This window comes from Myxocyprinus asiaticus, chromosome 23 (genome assembly GCF_019703515.2).
Source record: "Myxocyprinus asiaticus isolate MX2 ecotype Aquarium Trade chromosome 23, UBuf_Myxa_2, whole genome shotgun sequence".
Lineage (NCBI taxonomy): Eukaryota > Metazoa > Chordata > Actinopteri > Cypriniformes > Catostomidae > Myxocyprinus > Myxocyprinus asiaticus.
In genome coordinates, this window is record NC_059366.1 from 14,412,878 (window position 1) to 14,432,451 (window position 19,574).

Consider the following 19,574-nt stretch of genomic DNA (forward strand, 5'->3'; position numbering starts at 1 on the left):
GCAGAAATCTTTCATTGCTTCCTCAGCAGATTGATACACATCCATGACATACTAGTAGTTTATCAGAAGCCTTGCAGGAAATAATGTTTTGAAGGGAATGTTACTGTGTTTTAGAACTTTGTTAACCTCTGAATATTTTCTGTGCTCAATTGCAATTTCTGGAGGATAATTGTGGTCGATGTTTATCTTCGCTCCATTCCAGATAAATCCTTTACTGGCCCAAGTCAATCTTAATGGTGTAGCTCAATAACTTCACCTAATAAACATGCAAAAAAAAAAAAAAAAAAAAAAAAAATATATATATATATATATATATATATATATATATATATATATATATATATATATATATATATATATATATATATATAAGCCAATAGTTTTCCTATAAATTGATGTCCTCATATGGGGACAGCAGGGCTAAGTTGTGAAATTTTAAATAATAGCAAGCTATATAAAGTCAGATTTTTATTTCTTTTTTTCAAATTATTTATGTTTCTGTATATTTCTGTAAAGCTTCTTTGGAACAATGTGTATTGGGGAAAAGCACAAATAAAAAAAAAACGATACAAATAAAAATTATTTGACTTGATTTGACTTTGTTACAATGTTTTTAACTACCGTGATAAAATCTGAATGTTCTCTCTTTGCACTGTCAAACAAACAAGTGATGGCCAGCGCTGATGCATTTTACCAATCAGAAATAATTATATGAACAATAAATAAATAATAGAAATAATATCATAAATAATTCTGATACAAGTAATGGCCAGCATCGTCCATTCACTGCTAACCATGTTAAAATAAAATTTTGCATTATGAATGCTGAATCTATGCACTGATTACCATTGTCATTATAATGTATACCATGTTGAGTGATGCAAACATCATCTGCAGCCTGAAACTGAACTTTTGGTCAGAAGTTTGGAGTGAATGCACTTGCATAGGAAAGCTACAGGATGCTCCCTACTTAGTGAATAACTTAACCTCCAGTGTGCTTCAGTGTGCCGTTGTTGCCTGAATGTCCAATCAAACTCTACATTCTGCAGCAAATTCTTCTGCCGCTTTATTATATGGCTAATGCTAATATGATATTTATCCCAGTGTTCGTTCCATGTGTTATGTTGGTAAATCACACTTCTGCTGTTGTTTATACATTTACAAATTTGTCCAATTTTTTTTTCACATTCAGCTTATGTGATGTTGATAATTTAGTTCATAGTTGCGCTACATTATTTCACGTTTGAATTTTTTTGTACTTTTGCCACTTTTCCTAAAGCGAGACAAGTTGAGAAATGCTGCTCTAATTCAACCCCTCGCTGCAGGTTAACTTTTGTTCTTAGTGCATTGAAAGCCATGATTCATTTCAAAGTTGTCTGTGTCTGAAGCCTACTTCCTATACAGTCTCACAGGACTCCTAGAAGATATCAGACATTTATCTATTTATTCCATCAAACACCCCCCCCCCCCCCCACAATTACAAGTGTAGTGCTTGCTCTCCAATAGTCTCAACCCTGAAGTTATTTCAGTCTAAGGAAATCATTAAAGTCAACTACTGAAGCTGCTCCTCAGAAGCAGAATTGTGTGTCAGCTGATGTGATAAGAGAGCGAAGGAAGATCCAGCGGCTGTCATCTTCTCTGGCTGGGGTTCAGTGTGTGTGCTGGAGGCCTGTGATAATGAACCATGTCCTTGTCACCACACACACTGCTCATTAAAAGGGAGGAGCCCTGCAGTGGAAGAGCTGCAAATTATCTCAAAGATTCAATTATTCCCTTCCTCTTCTTCATTCATACTTGTTTGTATATTCAGGAGTTTTGAAAAAGTTGAATTTGAAAAAGTTACAGATTAATTATTTTATATTTTCTGAAGTGTTGCCTTTCTGCTAGTGTTGAGCATTTTTTTTTTTTTAAAGACCTGTAAACATCAGTGTTGAGTTATTAATGGTGTTTTCTCTCCTCTGCAGGGTCTACCTACAGCATTCTGTCTACGATGCCATCAGACTCTGAGAGCAGCAGTTCCCTCAGCAGTGTCGGTATGTCAGAGATGACACCTTGCAAACATTGTCATCGGCCCATAATAGTGATGATGTGTTCTGCTTGGGTGTGTTTGATGCATTTAAGTGACTCTAACGGGCACAAATCAGACTGAAGGCTCAGATGAATTGTGATGGCGGGTGTTTGGAGGCCAGGCTCTGTTCTCCTGGTCTGTTGCCAGTGGAGAATGTGCTCTGAGCCTGACTGCTGTCCAAATGAGTTGGCAGTTTCACATAGCGGTTTCTAAAGGGACCAGAAAGTTGTGCCAAAGATACCCATAATTCTCGCTGCCTGTTTGGGTCTGTGAGAGAAGCAATGTCTGTGTGATTGGGTTGATATGGAGTAGGTAACTTTGCTTAAGGACTGTTTACGACAAGTCTGATGTGACTTGACATGAAAGTATTAAATATTCGCAAAGGTTGTTACGTGGCCTGGCAGGTAGTGCACATAATCCAACACATTGCACAGTGGTGCTTATGTACATGAGCCCAGTGCGAATCCAACTCGTGTCATTTCCCGATCCCGTCCCCTCCCCTTCTCCATATCATTTCCTGTCTCCTCTATGACTGTCCCTGTCCATAAAATGGTGAAAAGTCCCAAAGAAATTAAAAAGTATTTTGCAGGGCGCCTGGGTAGCTCAGCGAGTATTGGCGCTTACTACCATCCCTGGAGTCGTGAGTTCGAATCCAGGGCGTGCTGAGTGACTTCAGCCAGGTCTCCTAAGCAACCAAATTGGCCCGGTTGCTAGGGAGGGTAGAGTCACATGGGTTAACCACCTCGTGGTCGCTATGATGTGGTTCTCGCTCTCAGTAGGGCGCGTGGTGAGTTGTGCACGGATGCTGCGTAGAATAGCGTGAAGCCTCCACACGCGCTATGTCTTCGCGGTAGCGCGCTCAACAAGCCACATGATAAGATGTGCGGATTGACGGTCTCAGACGCGGAGGCAACTGAGATTCGTCCTCCGCCACCCGCATTGAGGCGAGTCACTACGCCACCACGAGGACTTAGAGCGCATTGGGAATTGGGCAAACCAAATTGGGGAGAAAAGGGGAGAAAATCCCAAAAAATATATAATATATATTTTGCTGCAAAACTATTTACACCAAGTCCTTTTTTTACTGTAACTTTTAAAACTGTGATTTTCAGGCCTGGAAAAGTCATGGAAACTAGTAAAACCTAAAAACTTCATTTAATTTTTTCAAGCAATGTTCACGTTTTAAAATGTTTAATTGGCTAGAAATTGCTTTTTGGTAGTGTAATCGCTATACAATGGTTTTTTGGAATGCTTGTAATTATGAACAGTTGGGGAAGTAAAGGAAAATCATAGGTCAAAAGGTGGGGGACCCCTGCAAAGAAGTAGGTCATGATGCTGTTTATTAAGAAAGCTCTAACCTCCTCCTAATAAATCCCTAGAAAGACAATGAAATGACATCTTAACATATTCTCTGCCCAATTTTATCTTTAATGGAGATTATCCTCTTTGTTGCTGTGTAAAACTGAAATCATTCTCTGAATATTTGAAGCAGATTGTTCGAGACCAAAATATTTTTAGTGGAATTTTAGTTGCTGCTGATCCCAAAAGATCATCATTTACATAAAGTGCTCAGAATGTCTGCCATTTGTGACCTCAAGCATTTTCACATTTTTTTTCAATTATTTATGCAGCTTTGTTTTGCCCTAGCATTTTTTTAATACAGCCGAGCTTTAAAGGTCAGATTTCATTTTAGGTCTTAGCCTGTTTGTTGTATAAGGACATGTTATTTGCTAAAAATGTTTTTTTTACAATGATAATTTTGCTACTGCATACATAGATCTTAATCTCCTGGCCCTAAAATAGTACTATTCCCTGATTTATTATTATATAATGACCCCTTAAAGTATTTGGAGACTTTGCATTAGATAATAAAATATCAAACCAAGTGGAATTTATTTTTAAAGAGAGTTAGCACAAATGCACTTTTCAAGATCAAATAAATAAATAAATGTAAGGTTTTAAATGATAAATTAATAGATATGCTGTCCTGCATTATTGCTGGGTGAGCTTGCCTTTGCTCCGGTGACGTGCTCACTGTTGCAGGTACCAAAGCCTCATCACCTCCACCTGTACTCAGTGACACCCGGCCAGCCAGTGAGAACCTGGACACCATCCTGTTCCAGCTGAGACAAGTCACCAGGGAACGGGACGAGCTCCGCAAGCGCTTGGCACTCGCCTCACCTGGCACTACCTTCGATGACTGCAGGTACCTTGGTTAAAAATATAGAGCCGTAAATGTGCATTAAGCAATTTTTCACAAAGTATGCAAGGTGCCCTGCTTGATCAGCCTTACAGGCTTAATAAGGGATGGCTTAGGGGTAGTTTTAGGGTTAGGCAGGGGTGGTTGAAAAAATAAGAGGCATTGGTGACGTCAGCCAAAAAGGAAAGTTGTTTGAGCTATATTTTTCCTTGAAATAACAATATCATCCATATGTAATTCAGATCTTTGGAAATGCAAAGCATTTTGAATGGTCAGGTCTGATTTCAAGTAGTATTTTATGACACTCGGAACGCAGCATGATTGTAATGTCATACGCAAAGCTCAGTAGTGGACAGCTGTGCCTGAATTCACTTTTTTAGGCTCCCATGTGGCATTCACTATGTAATGAATGGTGCATGAATGAACGTGTGAACAGTTTCAGATGCAACTTTTTGCACGAATGTGTAAAAACAGTAATCTCTCATATGCTTATGTCTGATGCACCTCATGAGTTCAACAACACAGCGAGATGTCATAATGGACATCTCATATCATGATGAATCCAATTTGATTAAAGATCGTCCTAAAGATTGTATTTGAAAAACAAATCATAATTGGGTAGAGCGACAACAAAGCCTAAGAAAGAGTACGTTTTGATTTTACGTTAACTTTAAAACAGAAAATAAATCCTTTTCATGCATGAACTGACTGTAAATGCCCTTCTCAAAGTATTTCAGTAATTTCATCCTGGTTTGTAATGGCGTAGAGCTTGAGTTTCAGATGCAAAGGGATCTGTTATCAGAGTAAACATTTAGACGCCCTTGCAGACACAGGGCCACAGTGGTGATGTAGTGCTCTTGTCTCCAAAAGGCCAAATTCCAAACCTGGTCATGACTACGAGCGTCTGAAAACGCAGTGCATGAAGGCCATGGCAGACCTGCAGTCCCTGCAGAACCAGCACACCAAGACTCTGAAGAGGTGTGAGGAGGCCGTGAAAGAAGCCGACTACTATCAGTGAGTACAGAAAACGCACCATTGCTCGGCCTGTAGCCCTGTTCTGCATGTTGCCTCTGCATTAGGTTCTGGAAAAATTGGCTCAGGACTGACCTTGCTAAACCTGCTAAAAAAAATCTCGAACCAGGAACTGCTCGTGACAGAGGCCCAGGGAGTGGGATAATGTCTGCGCCTATTTAAGTTTTTAGAACAACCACCAACTCAGTCTGAAAAGACAAACACAAAACAAAGCTTGGTTACTACTTAAAGGGATAGTTCACCCGAAAAATGAAAATTCTCTCATCATTTACTCACCCTCATGCCATCCCAGATGTGTATGACTTTCATTCGTCTGCAGAACACATGAAGATTTTTAGAAGAATATCTCAACTCTTTTGTTCCATACAATGCAAGTGAATGGGTGCCAATATTTTGAAGCCCCAAAAAGTCAGCAAAAAAGTAATCTGTATTCTGAAGCGATATGATAGGTGTGGGTGAGGAACAGCTCAATATTTAAGCCCTTTTTACCATAAATTCTCCTCCCTGCTCAGTCAATCTCCACTTTAACTTTCACATTCTTCTTCTTGTGTTTTTGGTGATTCGCATTCTTCATGCATATCGCCAGGGACATTATTGGAGGAGAATTTCTAGCAAAAATGGACTTGAATATTTATCTGTTTCTCAACCACACCAATAATATCGCTTTTGAAGAAATTGATTAAAACACTGGAGTCATATGGATTACTTTTATGATGCCTTTATGTGCTTTTTGGAGTGTCAGATTGTTGGCACCCATTCACTTGCATTGAATGGACCTACAGAGGTGAAATATTCTTCTAAAAATCTTCATTTGTGTTCAGCAGAAGACAAAGTCATGTACATGTGGGATGGCATGAGGGTGAGTAAATGATGAGAGAATTGGAATTTTTGGGTGAACTTTAAAACTAGATTACTCCCATTACATTCAACAAAGCTGTCTACAGTACAATGTATTCCCCAACCCCCCCCCCCCCCCATTTGTCTAAAGTAAAATCATTTATTTTGCAAATATCATATGAGTGAATTGATTTCTATAAATCTGATTTGTAATGTATTTTAAATAAATGCTGATTATTGCATCAAAAGCAGCTTGTGATGGCATAAAGATGCTTTTTCTATCATATATTATGTTCTCAAAACTATAAAAGTAATACAAAACGAGGGCCGTGACAATCTGGTAACATAGTGTAGTCAGTGGAAACACATGCCGGTTGTGAGAGAGATTCACAGATCCCATGGCCGAACACCCGTTTTGGTGGAAAAGGGGTATGTTGCTGTTCAGCCAGTGTCTCTCTCAGACAGAGATGCTTAATGCTGAAAGCCATCTGCTGAGGGAATAGCACAGTTTTTAATTAGTGCTTGCATCATCTGCAGGCTTATTATGGCTTTATTAAATGTCTGAAGAGCACAGATGAGCACTTCATTCTGCAGCTGAATTAATGTTGTAATATTTATGGGCCTAATGCATTTTTGGAGTTTTAGTGTTATTTAAAAGAAAGCAAAGGGTAAAGAAAAGCAAATGTATTCATGCTGAGATTGTGTAATGTTTAACAATAAACATCCTTAGGGGAAAAACAGTCAAAGAAACAAGGAAGAAACTCATATGTCTTATCTCATTAATTTAAATGACATTGGTTTAATGTAGCCTCGTTATCTAAACCAGCTGGCAGTATGTTAGAAAGTGTACACAAGGAAGTTTGTTCTGCTCTATTGTCTCTGACTTATCCATGTTTGCCAATGTGCTGTCATCCACACACCAACATTATAGAGTCCCTCCATACACAGATGTGCAGCGGCTGTAATCTGATTATGCTTTAAGGACACATGCCCTCCTGTCCACATCTCTGTTGGGCACGAACGTCTACGCAGAGATGGAATATTGAGTTGACGAGGGATTAATCCAGTATTCTGCATTCCCTCAACAGCGTGTGATTATAGCACACACACATAAAACCATTCTCAGCCATGCATGTTACTGGGGATGCGCAATATATTGTGAGCATATTGTTTCTCGTCCGATATTAACCGTTTACATTTTCTGGTATTGGGTGATTTTGGATATTAATCGGCCAGTATTCTCAGTATTTTCGAGCCATGCTTGCCCTTTGGAATTTTCGATGGGTTTTCATAATGGTAGTTTGCTATTTTAAATAAGAAAACGTTCTGTCGAAAACATTACTTGAAGATAATTTCATGTTTTGTTCCACAAAATAAATTGCACACAAGCTACGTGCACACTGCAGCTGAATGTGACCTAAATCTGATTTTCTGCTCAAATCTGATTTTTTTTGTAAGGTTGTTCAAATGACATTTTAAATGTAGCCCATATCAGACACTGGTGTTTTCTTTGTGAGTGACATGAGTAGAGCACTTACATAAATCTAAGTTTTTATGTGCATATTTTACTACTTGTAGTCCAAATGAGTCGCTGAACCCAGCTGTTGAGCCTTTCATGTTTTTTTATTTCCTTAAAAAAAGAAATTAATACATTAACTAGAAAATATATGACTCGCAATTTAAAAGTTTTAAACACTTAAAAATTAAAAGTTTAAGTGCACAAATGACGAATGTTGAGTTCGATTGATGTAAATGTGACCTGGCTGTTCACACTTAAGGCACATTGGAAAAAATCAGATTCGTATCCGATTTATTTCCACATATGCCAGGCTTAATGCACAGATATGATCTTTTGACCATATCCGATTTTTGTCCCGCCTGTTTACGTTCACTGAAGACATGACTCGTATCTGATATCTGTGTTTATATTAATCTCCCGCCCAAACTTGAATGATTCCACTACCGATCGCTTTCACTTATGAGCGCCATGGTTCACCTTCTTGTTTTGAATGGCCTTGTCATATTTTCAAAAGTAGACAGAATTGCACACGATTGTAATTAATTTGGCAAAAAAGGCGAAAACATGTAAACACAGCCAAAGTGGCCCAGATTAGATTTAAAAATGTCAGATTCAAAGCTTCTTTAGCTGTTCACATGGTCATCCAATTAACAGATCTGTGTCACATGTGAGTGAAAAAATTAGATTTGGGCTACTTTCAGCTGTGGTGTGAACGTAGCCACATTCATACCTCAAGCGGTAATTTTGAAGTTTCCATACTTAATGAATCACAGTCATTATAGTCCTTATTTAGCAACTTTGTCATCTCTGGATCTGTTTATTTTTTCATTAGTCATGTCACCAATCCATTATGAGTTTACCTTCATTGCAAAACATGCATCCAACGCTGCTGTAGAATTTGGCCAAAACAGGATATCTTAGAAGGCAACATAATCATACTACCTTCCTTCATGTTGCGAGTGTACTTTTATGCCGTAACGATGGCTTTAAATTATGCATGTTTAGGCAGTTGTAACAGAGTCACTGTTTAGTGTCTTATATGGAGCTAACGTTCTGAGTTTTATTAATTGTTTAAACAAGAGTTACGTCTGTAACACCCATAAAAGTGAAGCATTTCCCAGACCGAATTGCAGTGTGATACTGACTCTCATGGGTTGTAATAATGTTGCGTAATATGTGCACAAGTTAATTTGTTAGTGCTTATTCTGGGTGTTTGTATTTCAGGATGCAGCACAGTCGTCTCCTGAGTGATCAGTCTCAGATGAAGGAAGAGATGGAGGTTCTGAAATTAGATAACGCTAAGCTGATTCGGGAACACAACCATCTGAAGCAGAGCTGTGAGGAGCTCAGGAGGCTTCACTCTGAAGATCAGAGAGAAGTGGCTGACATGAGACTACAGCAACAAGAGGTACCGGTTTTACATTGCAGGTGCACTAAGGCCTATTTCACACCACACACAGCTATTTCACTGTGTAGCATGCATCCAGCCCAACATACATCTTTTTATCCCCTACAATGGATAACTAGTCCACTCCATTATTTTGTGTTGTTTCATAAAAACTTATATTGCTCTAAATATTTTTTTGAGTTCAGCAAGCTGCATGCAGTAAAAATAGGCTCAGTGCTGAAATATCTGCTTTGCAGCACTGTTAATATGGGCACCAAAATACAGATATGCTGCATACTTTTGTGGTGTGAAACAGGCCTTATGTTACAGTCACCAGCCAAAATGTGACATTGGCTGGCCATTCCAACATGGATCCCTGAAATCCGAGTTTTTTGGAGAGCTCCTGGGACGGTTAATTAAATTGAAGATTTTGTTTTCCCCCCCCAGCACCAACTGTTATGGGATAAGTGCGTCTGTTGCATCATGAAAAGCAGTTTTTATGTTGTAAATCCATGGCTGTCTATTCTGTAACATAGAGCTAGCCTAACCAAATCTTATCTAACCTTGAAATAAATGGGAAGCCAAGGGACAGGAGATTATTCGATCAGATGTGACTGTCAACACACTGTCTGCTCTCTGCAACTACTACAAAGGACCAAGCCTTTTCCTCTCTGATTGATTTATCAGGCTTCCTTCCAGATTAAACCCCTGAACAAAACGCAAAAAGGTTTAAAGCATTAGTCTAGCTCTTTTGAGCTATCTATATTCTGTTGCAGAAAGGTCGAATCAGGCTTGGCACAGGGTCTGTACTGTAGCTTTGCAGAACAGGACTTAAAAATGAAATAGCAAAAATGAAAATTCTGTCGTCATTTACTGACTTCCATGACGAGTTCCAAAAATGAATTCCAAAACGAGTCAAGTTTAGCTCAGTTGCTCAACAGGACCCAATAAAAAATGGCAAACAATAAAGTAACAATTTGATATATTTTGTTTTATTAACCGGCAGTTGTGGGGGAAAAGGAATGATGATTGATGCATATTTCTCTTTAATTTTACTTTATTTCATTTATTGTAATAATACTAATTAATCTAATAATCCTATTAATACTAATAATCCCAGATGTGTAAGACTTTCTTCTGCTAAACACAAACAAAGATTTTTAGAAGAATATCTCAGCTCTGTAGGTCCTCACAATGCAAGTGAATGGTGATCAGACCTTTTGTAGCTCCAAAAATCACATAAAGGAAACATAAATGTAATCCAATTGAATCCAGTGTTTAAATCCATATCTTCAGAAGCGATATAATAGGTGTGGGTGAGAAAGAGAACAACATTGAAGATCTTTTATTCTAAAACTCCACTTTCACTTTCAGATGTGAAAGTGAAACTAAACAGGCACCACATGTGACTTTCAGATGTGAAAGTGAAGATTTAGAGTAAAAAAAGGATTTAAATTTGAATCTGTTTCTCACCCACAACTATATTTCTTCTGAAGATATGGATTTAAACACTGGAGACTTATGGATTACTGTTATGTTTCCTTTATGTGATTTTTAGAGCTACAAAGGTCTGATCACCATTCACTTGCATTGTATGGACCTACAGAGCTGAAATATTCTTCTAAAAAAATTCTTTGTTTGTGTTATGCTGAAGAAAGTAAGTCATACACATCTGGGACGGCATGAGGGTGAGTAACTGATGAGAGAATTTTCATTTTTGGGTGAACTATCCCTTTAAATAAATCAATAATAGACCTTTTAAACATTTTATGTATAAAATATGGTAGTTGTAAGTATGTTATGAAAGGTTTTACTTGCTTCCTTTTTGGAGCTTTGACAGACACCATCTCTCAGAGGGACAAAGTGGAATTAAATGGCCACTGGTCATGTGACCATTTGCACCACTCATGTAAAAATGTTCACAAGAAATCAAGACAGTATACGCTTTTATTTACAGTATACAGTTGAAGTCAGAAGTTTACATACTCTTAGGTTGAAGTCATTAAATCTCATTTTTTTAACCACTCCACAGATTTCATATTGGCAAACTATAGTTTTGGCAAGTCGTTTAGGACATCTACTTTGTGCATGACACGAGTAATTTTTCCAGCAATTGTTTACAGACAGATTGTTTCACTTTTAATTGACTATATCACACTAAAACACACTAAGTTAACTGTGCCTTTAAGCAGCTTGGAAAATTCCAGAAAATTATGTCAAGCCTTTAGACAATTAGCCAATTAGCTTCTGATAGGAGGTATACTGAATTGGAGGTGTACCTGTGGATGTATTTTAAGGCCTACCTTCAAACTTGGTGCCTCTTTGCTTGACATCATGGGAAAATCAAAAGAAATCAGCCAAGACCTCAGAAAAAAAATTGTGGACCTCCACAAGTCTGGTTCATCCTTGGGAGCAATTTCCAAATGCCTGAAGGTACCACGTTTATCTGTACAAACAATAGTACGCAAGTATAAACACCATGGGACCATGCAGCCATCATACCGCTCAGGAAGGAGACGCATTCTGTCTCAAGGAGATGAACGTAGTTTGGTGCGAAAAGTGCAAATCAATCCCAGAACAGCAAAGGACCTTGTGAAGATGCTGGAGGAAACAGGTAGACAAGTATCTATATCCACAGTAAAATGAGTCCTATATCGACATAACCTGAGGCTGCTCAGCAAGGAAGAAGCCACTGCTCCAAAACTGCCATTAAAAATGGCAGACTACAGCCTGCACATGGGGACAAAGATCTTACTTTTTGGAAGTCTGGTCCGATGAAACAAAAATTGAACTGTTTGGCCATAATGACCATTGTTATGTTTGGAGGAAAAAGGGTGAGGCTTGCAAGCCGAAGAATACCATCCCAACCGTGAAGCATGGGGGTGGCAGCATCATGTTGTGGTGGTGCTTTGCTGCAGGAAGGACTGGTGCACTTCACAAAATAGTTGGCATCATGAGCAAGGAAAATTATGTGGACATATTGAAGCAACATCTCAAGACATCAGCCAGGAAGTTTAATCTCGGTCGCAAATGGGTCTTCCAAATGGACAATGACCACAAGCATACCTCCAAAGTTGTGGCAAAATGGCTTAAGGACAACAAAGTCAAGGTATTAGAGTGGCCATCATAAAGCCCTGACCTCAATCCGATAGAATATTTGTGGGCAGAACTGAAAAAGTGTGTGCAAGCAAGGAGGCCTACAAACCTGACTCTGTTACACCAGTTCTGTCTGGAGGAATGGGCCAAAACGTGTTAAACAATTTAAAGGCAATGCTATAAAATACTAACAAAGTGTATGTAAACTTCTGACCCACTGGGAATGTGATGAAAGAAATAAAAGTTTAAATAAATCATTCTCTCTACTATTCATTTCACATTCTTAAAATAAAGTAGTGATCCTAACTGACCTAAGACAGGGAATGTTTTCTATGATTAAATGTCAGGATTTGTGAAAAACTGAGTTTAAATGTATTTGGCTAAGGTGTATGTAAACTTCTGACTTCAACTGTAATTGACAGCTCTGTGTAAAAGATATAATCTCTTTTTAGATCTTTTAATTTGAAGGTACTTGACAGTGAGGTGCACGAATATTCTGGGATCATGAAACTTGGGTCTATGAGGGTTAAGGAGGTGTTGGCCCATCAGCAGTGTTTGCACTCCCCTGCTGCCCACAGGCTGCACAAAATGTACACAGCCGGCTTGGAAAAGGTCAGCCTGGAAGGGCAAGAGCTCGCTTACTGATGGAAAAGGACAGAGGCTTTTTGCAGTTAGTCAATACTCTTAAGCACTGATTACATGGCCTAGGGGAGAGTTAGATACAGATGCCAATCACTAAGCATATAGAAACAAACTGAGACTTTGAGTTGATCAAGGGCCTCTGTGGTGTGGGATAAAGCAAGGAATTGGCTTTTGTAGTTAGAACATATAGTATTGTAATGGGTCAATATTTTTTGTGGGAAAAGTGATGCTAAATGTTTTTATTGCTTTTGTTTAATGCTGCATGCAGTATTGCTTTTTTGTGATTTAAGTACAGTGACAGCATTTTGAATGGAAGTACAGTAGATGTTTTTTAGACTCATGATCGCCCTCTGGTGTTTGCATAGAAAGAATGTAAAGCAATAATGAACATTGAGAAAACCGTTAGTTCTGAAATCTGAATGGATGGGCCAGGTTTGAATTTGCAAAATAAAATATAGATGCACCAATGACCACACATAATTTGAATTCTGCATTAATGCATAATTGTATAATGGCATATTTGCAGTAAATTATACCTTGAAATTTTGCAATCTTATGATGATAGTCTATATATAGATTGATATTTGTATTTACTCTTAAATGTATTACATTTTTCACTCCTTTTTTTTTTTTTTTTTTTTTCTTCATCAATTCGACCAAATAGCTGTTGTTGATTCAAAATGTTTGTTGTAAGAAGTGGAAAAACAGCAAAAAATCTCGAACTTAAACAATGACATTGACTCTAGGAAACATAAAGGCCAAATACAAAGGACATTTTAACTATTGTAATATTTAGTTTGTTGTTTAATTTTAGATCAGCAGTAAAATCATTGTAAATATATTGTGAGTATTATGTATATTGGTTTAACCCTACCTACAGTTACATACCTGCCAACACTCTCGATTTTACCAGGTTTCTCCCGTTTTTCCATCCCACCTCCTGCTGTACTCCCGATTTACAATTTCTCCCGATAAACTCACGCATTTCTGCGTCCACACTTGGCTCATGAGAATGTAGTGTTAGATCTCTAGGTAGGTTTGCCACCCGTCCTATAAAATACGGGATGGGATTTGTCCCATAAGCTGGTCAGATGGCGTCATGGCGAAATCTTTCCAGATTGTTTATTTAACATTGATACAAGTTGGAAATATTTCATACGGTAGATAAAGGGGTGTCTGAAAAGTCCACACATTGTGCTGAAATGTGCTACGGTGGGGGGTTGGAAAGGGACCGTCTGAAAAGTCCACACATTGTGTTGAAATGTGCTACGGTGTGGGGGGTTGGAAAGGGACCGTCTGAAAAGTCCACACATTGCTAAAACTGTGGATTGTTTTTTTTTTAAATTTATCGAAAAACAGAAGGTTAAATATAAATGTTCAATAAGAAAATTACACAGATCCAACAATGTAGGAAAACAATCACTGAGTCATAATGCCAAGAAGTACAGGTGAAGTGAAAAAAACTAAATTAAAATAAAGTTAATAAAAAAATAAATAAAATACATGTAAACAAACACTTTAATATAAAAGAAGATAAATAATTGAAAAAATTAAAAGAATTATATTTTTTATAAGTCATAGGTCTGGAAAGTTCTCCGCATATAAGAAAAGGTATACACTTTTTTTATTTTAATTTTTTTTATTATTAATAACTCAAAGCATTTATTGTTGTAACTGTGAAGGATGTGGTTAGGGACCACCTGAATACATGGTTCATTTCTTGGTATTGTTCATCTTCAGTAGTAGTATTACTGACCGGTTCTGCTGCTCCCTATATGCATATTACACAGCCTGCATAGGTACTCCCTATGGGGGCACCATATTACCCTAGGGGGGCACCAGAAACTTCACCGGCTGCCGCTCATCTCATATACAAACCACATAATCCCTCACACACGAATAAAGTAACGGTTAAGGGGATTTTCAGCTCTCTGCTTTGTGTCAGCACCCCTTATCTGTGGTAAAGTCACTGTAATGTATGGCCTCTTGTGGCTTATTGCTTCATGAAATCACACACAAACCGATTTAGGTTAATGAAAGCTGTTTTGATGCAGGTAATCAGGGAGAATGGCTCATCAGAGGTTTTGAACAAGCTCTATGACACAGCGATGGACAAGCTGGAGGGGGTGAAGAAGGAATATGATGCCTTGAGTAAACGGTACAGTGAGAAGGTGGCCGGCCACAACACAGATCTGAGTCGACTGGAGCAGGTTGAGGAGGAGAACAGACGCTTGCAGAAACAAATCGACGCTCTGCTGAAACAACGCGACACAGCCATCCAGTACCAACAGCAGTGGACAACATCTATGAGACGGTGAGAGCAGTTCACTGGTATTTAACGGTTCTGGGGCCGTATAAAATAAACTTTTTGTATCTGAAGTTATCAGACAAGTTCAAGTTAGGGTTCTGATATTACCAGGGTTACTAAACAGATAAGAAGGGGCCGTTCAGACCGAACATGTTCTTGAACACGCTAAAAAAGCAACCAATCCAGAAGAGAGCAGGTGTCTTAAGAGTGAGATTTAAAGGTCGACCAATAGTGGATTTTGCTGATACCAATAACTAAGGTGGTGGAAAAGGCCAATAACCGATCAATCGGCCGATTAGTGTTTTTTTTTTTTTTTTTTTTTTTTTTTTTTTTTTTTTTTTTTTTTGTTTTAAAAAATTCTTAGTCTTTCCTTGGTATGGCACAGACATTGAGGCTACAAGAGTCCAACATTAATAAAATCCCAAAAGCAGTTTATTGTGCATCCGTTTTCTCGGCCGAACTTTCCCTTGAATCAGTTCCAAAAACTCCCAATAGATTTGGCAATGGATAGTAAACAATATCTGTTGTGTTTTGTTTTTTTTAAGTTTAAGCTAATTTGAGTAAATATTGTTCGTTTCACTTAAGAACTTTTGTGTATATTGATTTTCTGTTGTTAGATTGTATTATTTATATCAGCCATTTTGCTCTCTAGATATCATAATTTGCATCAGCCATTAAAAAACCCATATTGGTCCACCACTAGGTGCTCAAAAAAAGGCCATGTTTTGAAAGTGCCACAGTCTACGCTTTTTGGGTGAATCAACCTACAGGTGGCTTACTTATAGTTGTCTGTGCCTGTTAATCTGGGATAAATGTATTGTAACGTTGAAAAAATTACATCACCTTTTAAATAGCATGATTGCATTGACCTTCGATTTACCAAGGAACCATTGTTTTTGAGTTCAGACTTTATTACATCAGTGAACATTGTCATTCAACCTCACAAACCACTAATATAAAGCTTCATTTCCTGCTCTATCAGGTTTGACTCAGTACAGCAGGAGCTGAATAAGGCCTCAGCCCAGAACAAGGAGCTGCAGAGGGAGATGGAGAGACTCCAGTCAGAGGTGACGCGCTACAAGAACTTCCAACTGAAGGCGGTGAAGGATGCGGAGAAGTACAAGGAGGAGCGAGACTCTGTGTTTAACGAGTACAGGCTGATCATGAGCGAGAGGGATCAGGTCATTAAAGAGGTGGACAAGCTGCAGACGGAGCTGGAAGCTGCGGAGGCTCGACTCAAAAACACCTCCTCAGAGAGGGTGGTGGCCAGTGAAGAGCTAGAAGCACTCAGACAGGTAACATGATAACATAGAGCACTTACTGTATAACAGACTTCGATCTTTATAGTAAGTTGTTATTAAGCAGATGGTTTTATCCAAAGCTGCTTACAGTACAGTAAGTACAGTGAGTATTCCCCATGAGCAATATGCCCAAAAATGGAAATCAGTACTATCAAAAGTGAGCTTAGAGGGATAGTTCACCCAAAAATGAGTCACCATTCACTTTCATTAGAATGCAATGAAAAAAAATGCAATGAAAGTGAATGGTGACCAACTTTGAGCACTGGTTGGTATTCCTTTATGATAAATTGCTTATGGTTTTCCTCAATTGTAAGTTGCTTTGGATAAAAGCATCTGCTGAATGTCAATGTAATGCAAATATATGTAAATGTGAGTGAATACTGGGTTCAAATGTAAGCGTGCACTAGTTTTGAAAGTGCTCTCAAATATTAGTCTATAAATCTTTGTTGCCAGGTTCTAGGCAGCCTCTGAGTAACGTGCCGTTTTGAAAAAGCACTTTAAATCAATAGTGTTTAGTGATACTCACTGTCTCTGATGTTGGTGTGTTTTTGTAGGAGCTAAATTCCTCACTGGTGGATCGAGACCGTGCCATCTGTGAGAGAAACGAACTGTTGGAAAAATACTGCCATGAAGTGAAGGACAAAGCGGAGGCCCAGAAAGAGCTGAGTCAGGCCTGTAAAGACATCGAGACCGTGCGGGAGGAGAGAGATGTGGCCAGGAAAGAGAGAACTGAAGCCATTATCCAGAGAGACCAGTTACTGCGGGAATACTACCAGGCCAGACAGGTGCTTGCAGTCTAGGGTTCCACATATGCTCTCACTCTGAGACACATGGCAGTTTTATTAAGAACATATTTAAAAATTCTGAGCTGACATCCTGCAGAGCTAATCTGACGGCGTTGGTCAGGATTTAGTTGTATTGCTGGAAAATAACTGTATATAGAGAAATACCTCTTAATAACTGAGAAGCCGCAAAAAGAGAACTATGCTGCATCTGTAAATGTGATACATTTTTTACAAGTCGTTTAATAATGATGAAGAAACACATCTCCTAATTCTCTTCACAGTAAAACTCATATGAAAGGTAGAACCCTCTTTTATAAGACCATTGTACAGTCAATTATTTTAGAATTCTTGCCAAAAAACTCAAAGCTGAATTCCTAATAGTAAACTAAATAGATTTAGAGCTCCACGACTCCAATGTGTCGTCAGCATGGGCTGTTTCTGTTGCGCTATGACTTGAGTTTTATATCGTATTTTACCATTATCATTCTTTTTATTTGTCCGATCTTTTTCTGCTGCTTGACTGTGACTAAAGTTATCTGCTGTTCTTAAGAAGAAATGTCAAAGGGACTGTGTCTGAGATTAATTTTAGGTCACATTCAAAGCCTTTAACATTCACCCTTTTCTCTGCCTGTCTTGATTTTTCAACCCAGTCTTTCCACATAAACAAAAACTACAAACTACAAAGCCCATAAAAATCTCATGAGCTGTCCAGCAGAAATATTCCAAAGCAGATTTATTCAGTGTGCCCACAGTACAACCACATTCCACTAGAGGGCTCTATAACAACTCTAGTTTAGCCATACTACTTAAAGATTATATTCTCACCTCACTGGTGAGTTAATAACACTTCACAGATTTTTAAAGAGATATTTCACCCAAGAAGGAAAATACTCTCATCATTTGCTCACCCTCATTCCATCCCAGATGTGTTTGACTTTATTCTGCTGAATTCAAAGGAAGATTTTTAGAAGAATAAATCAGGTTTGTAGGTCCTCACAGTGCAAGTGAATGGTGACCAAAAGCGCAAAAAAGCAAATGCAGCATAAATTAACCCATACAACTCCAGTGGTTAAATCTATGTCTTCAGAAGTGACGTGATAGATGTGGGCAAGAAACAGATCAATATTCTTTTTCACAATAATTCCTCTCCCTTCCTAGTAGGTGGTGACATGCACGAAGAATACAGATCACCAAAAACAAAAGAATGTGGAAGTGAAAGTGAAAGTGGAGATTTATAGATTTTTTTTTTATAAATATTGATTTGTTTCTCACCCACACCTATCATATTGCTTCAGAAGACATGGATTTAACCACTGGAGTCTTACGGATTACTTTTATGCAGACTTTGTCCTTTTTGGAGCTTAAAATTTTGGTACTTATTCAGTTGCTTTGTGAGGATCTACAGAGCTGAGATATTCTTCTTAAAATCTTTGTGTTCTGCAGATTAAAAAGTCATACACATCTAGGATGGTATGAGTGTAAGTAAATGATAAGAGACTTTTCACTTTTGGGTGAACTGTTCCTTTAATTTTTGCTTTTTTAAATTAAAAGCGTAAGCATTTTGGCGATGACATCATCTTGCAAGCTTATCTACCATGATTTCTTTTCTAATTTGTTGCTACAGAAACAAGACTCTGCCACGATGGACATGGAGCGTGCTAATAAGGAGATCGAGGTGTTGAGGAAGCAGTGTGAGGCTATGTCTCAGGAGCTAAAGGAGGCCATGCAGGAGGCCGAGGTGGCCAAGTGTCGCAGAGACTGGGCCTTTCAGGAGAGGGACAAGATTGTTGCTGAGAGAGAGAGCATACGGTACCACCTGAGACTGAATTTATCAACCCACATAAGTTCAGGAATACAATGTAATGCCATTGTTGGTGCTGATGTGAGATGTGTTGTTTCTTGTCAGGACTTTGTGTGATAACCTGCGCAGAGAGAGAGACCGGGCTGTCAGCGATCTGGCTGATGCCCTGCGTAACCTTGATGACATGAGGAAACAGAGGAATGATTCAGCCAGGGAACTTAAAGAGCTCAAGTAAAAAATTTTTAGTCCTGGTCTCTGACAATTTTTCTGTCAGTCTCTGACAATTATATTTTCTTCAATAATAGCAGGAGTATTCAGTTCTATTTTCAAGAGGTACTGTGTCTACAAAGCAATGGTCCGAAAAATCAAATGTCTCAGTCAATATCTTGAGACTATAAAATTAAATCATATCAGGAAAATTAATTATTACTAAATGAATATAGCTGGAAAAAAATGTACTGAATAGTTAAAATAGTTTCTTCCAAGCAGCTTTACAGGTAATTGATTTGAGCATTACAAACCCCCAGTGAACAATCCAGAAGCAATTGTCTGGAGAAAGAAAGAAAGAAAAAAAAAAAAAAACTGAACTCACTTATTA

General features: G+C 38.3%; 1 protein-coding gene across 4 annotated transcripts in view; it reads left to right on the plus strand.

The window, feature by feature from the left end:
- The window catches only part of dlg5a (discs, large homolog 5a (Drosophila)), an 84,881-nt gene that overhangs the window by 19,874 nt on the left and 45,433 nt on the right, over positions 1-19,574 (plus strand). For 3 of the 4 annotated variants that reach the window (XM_051651279.1, XM_051651282.1, XM_051651281.1), the window contains exons 2-10: positions 1,965-2,033; positions 4,112-4,274; positions 5,139-5,282; positions 8,881-9,064; positions 14,836-15,095; positions 16,072-16,384; positions 16,945-17,175; positions 18,800-18,984; positions 19,082-19,207. In XM_051651279.1, the coding sequence (XP_051507239.1) occupies positions 1,965-2,033; positions 4,112-4,274; positions 5,139-5,282; positions 8,881-9,064; positions 14,836-15,095; positions 16,072-16,384; positions 16,945-17,175; positions 18,800-18,984; positions 19,082-19,207 (1,675 nt within the window). The remainder of the gene's footprint in view (positions 1-1,964; positions 2,034-4,111; positions 4,275-5,138; positions 5,283-8,880; positions 9,065-14,835; positions 15,096-16,071; positions 16,385-16,944; positions 17,176-18,799; positions 18,985-19,081; positions 19,208-19,574) is intronic. The other variant, XM_051651280.1, reaches the window with a different exon arrangement.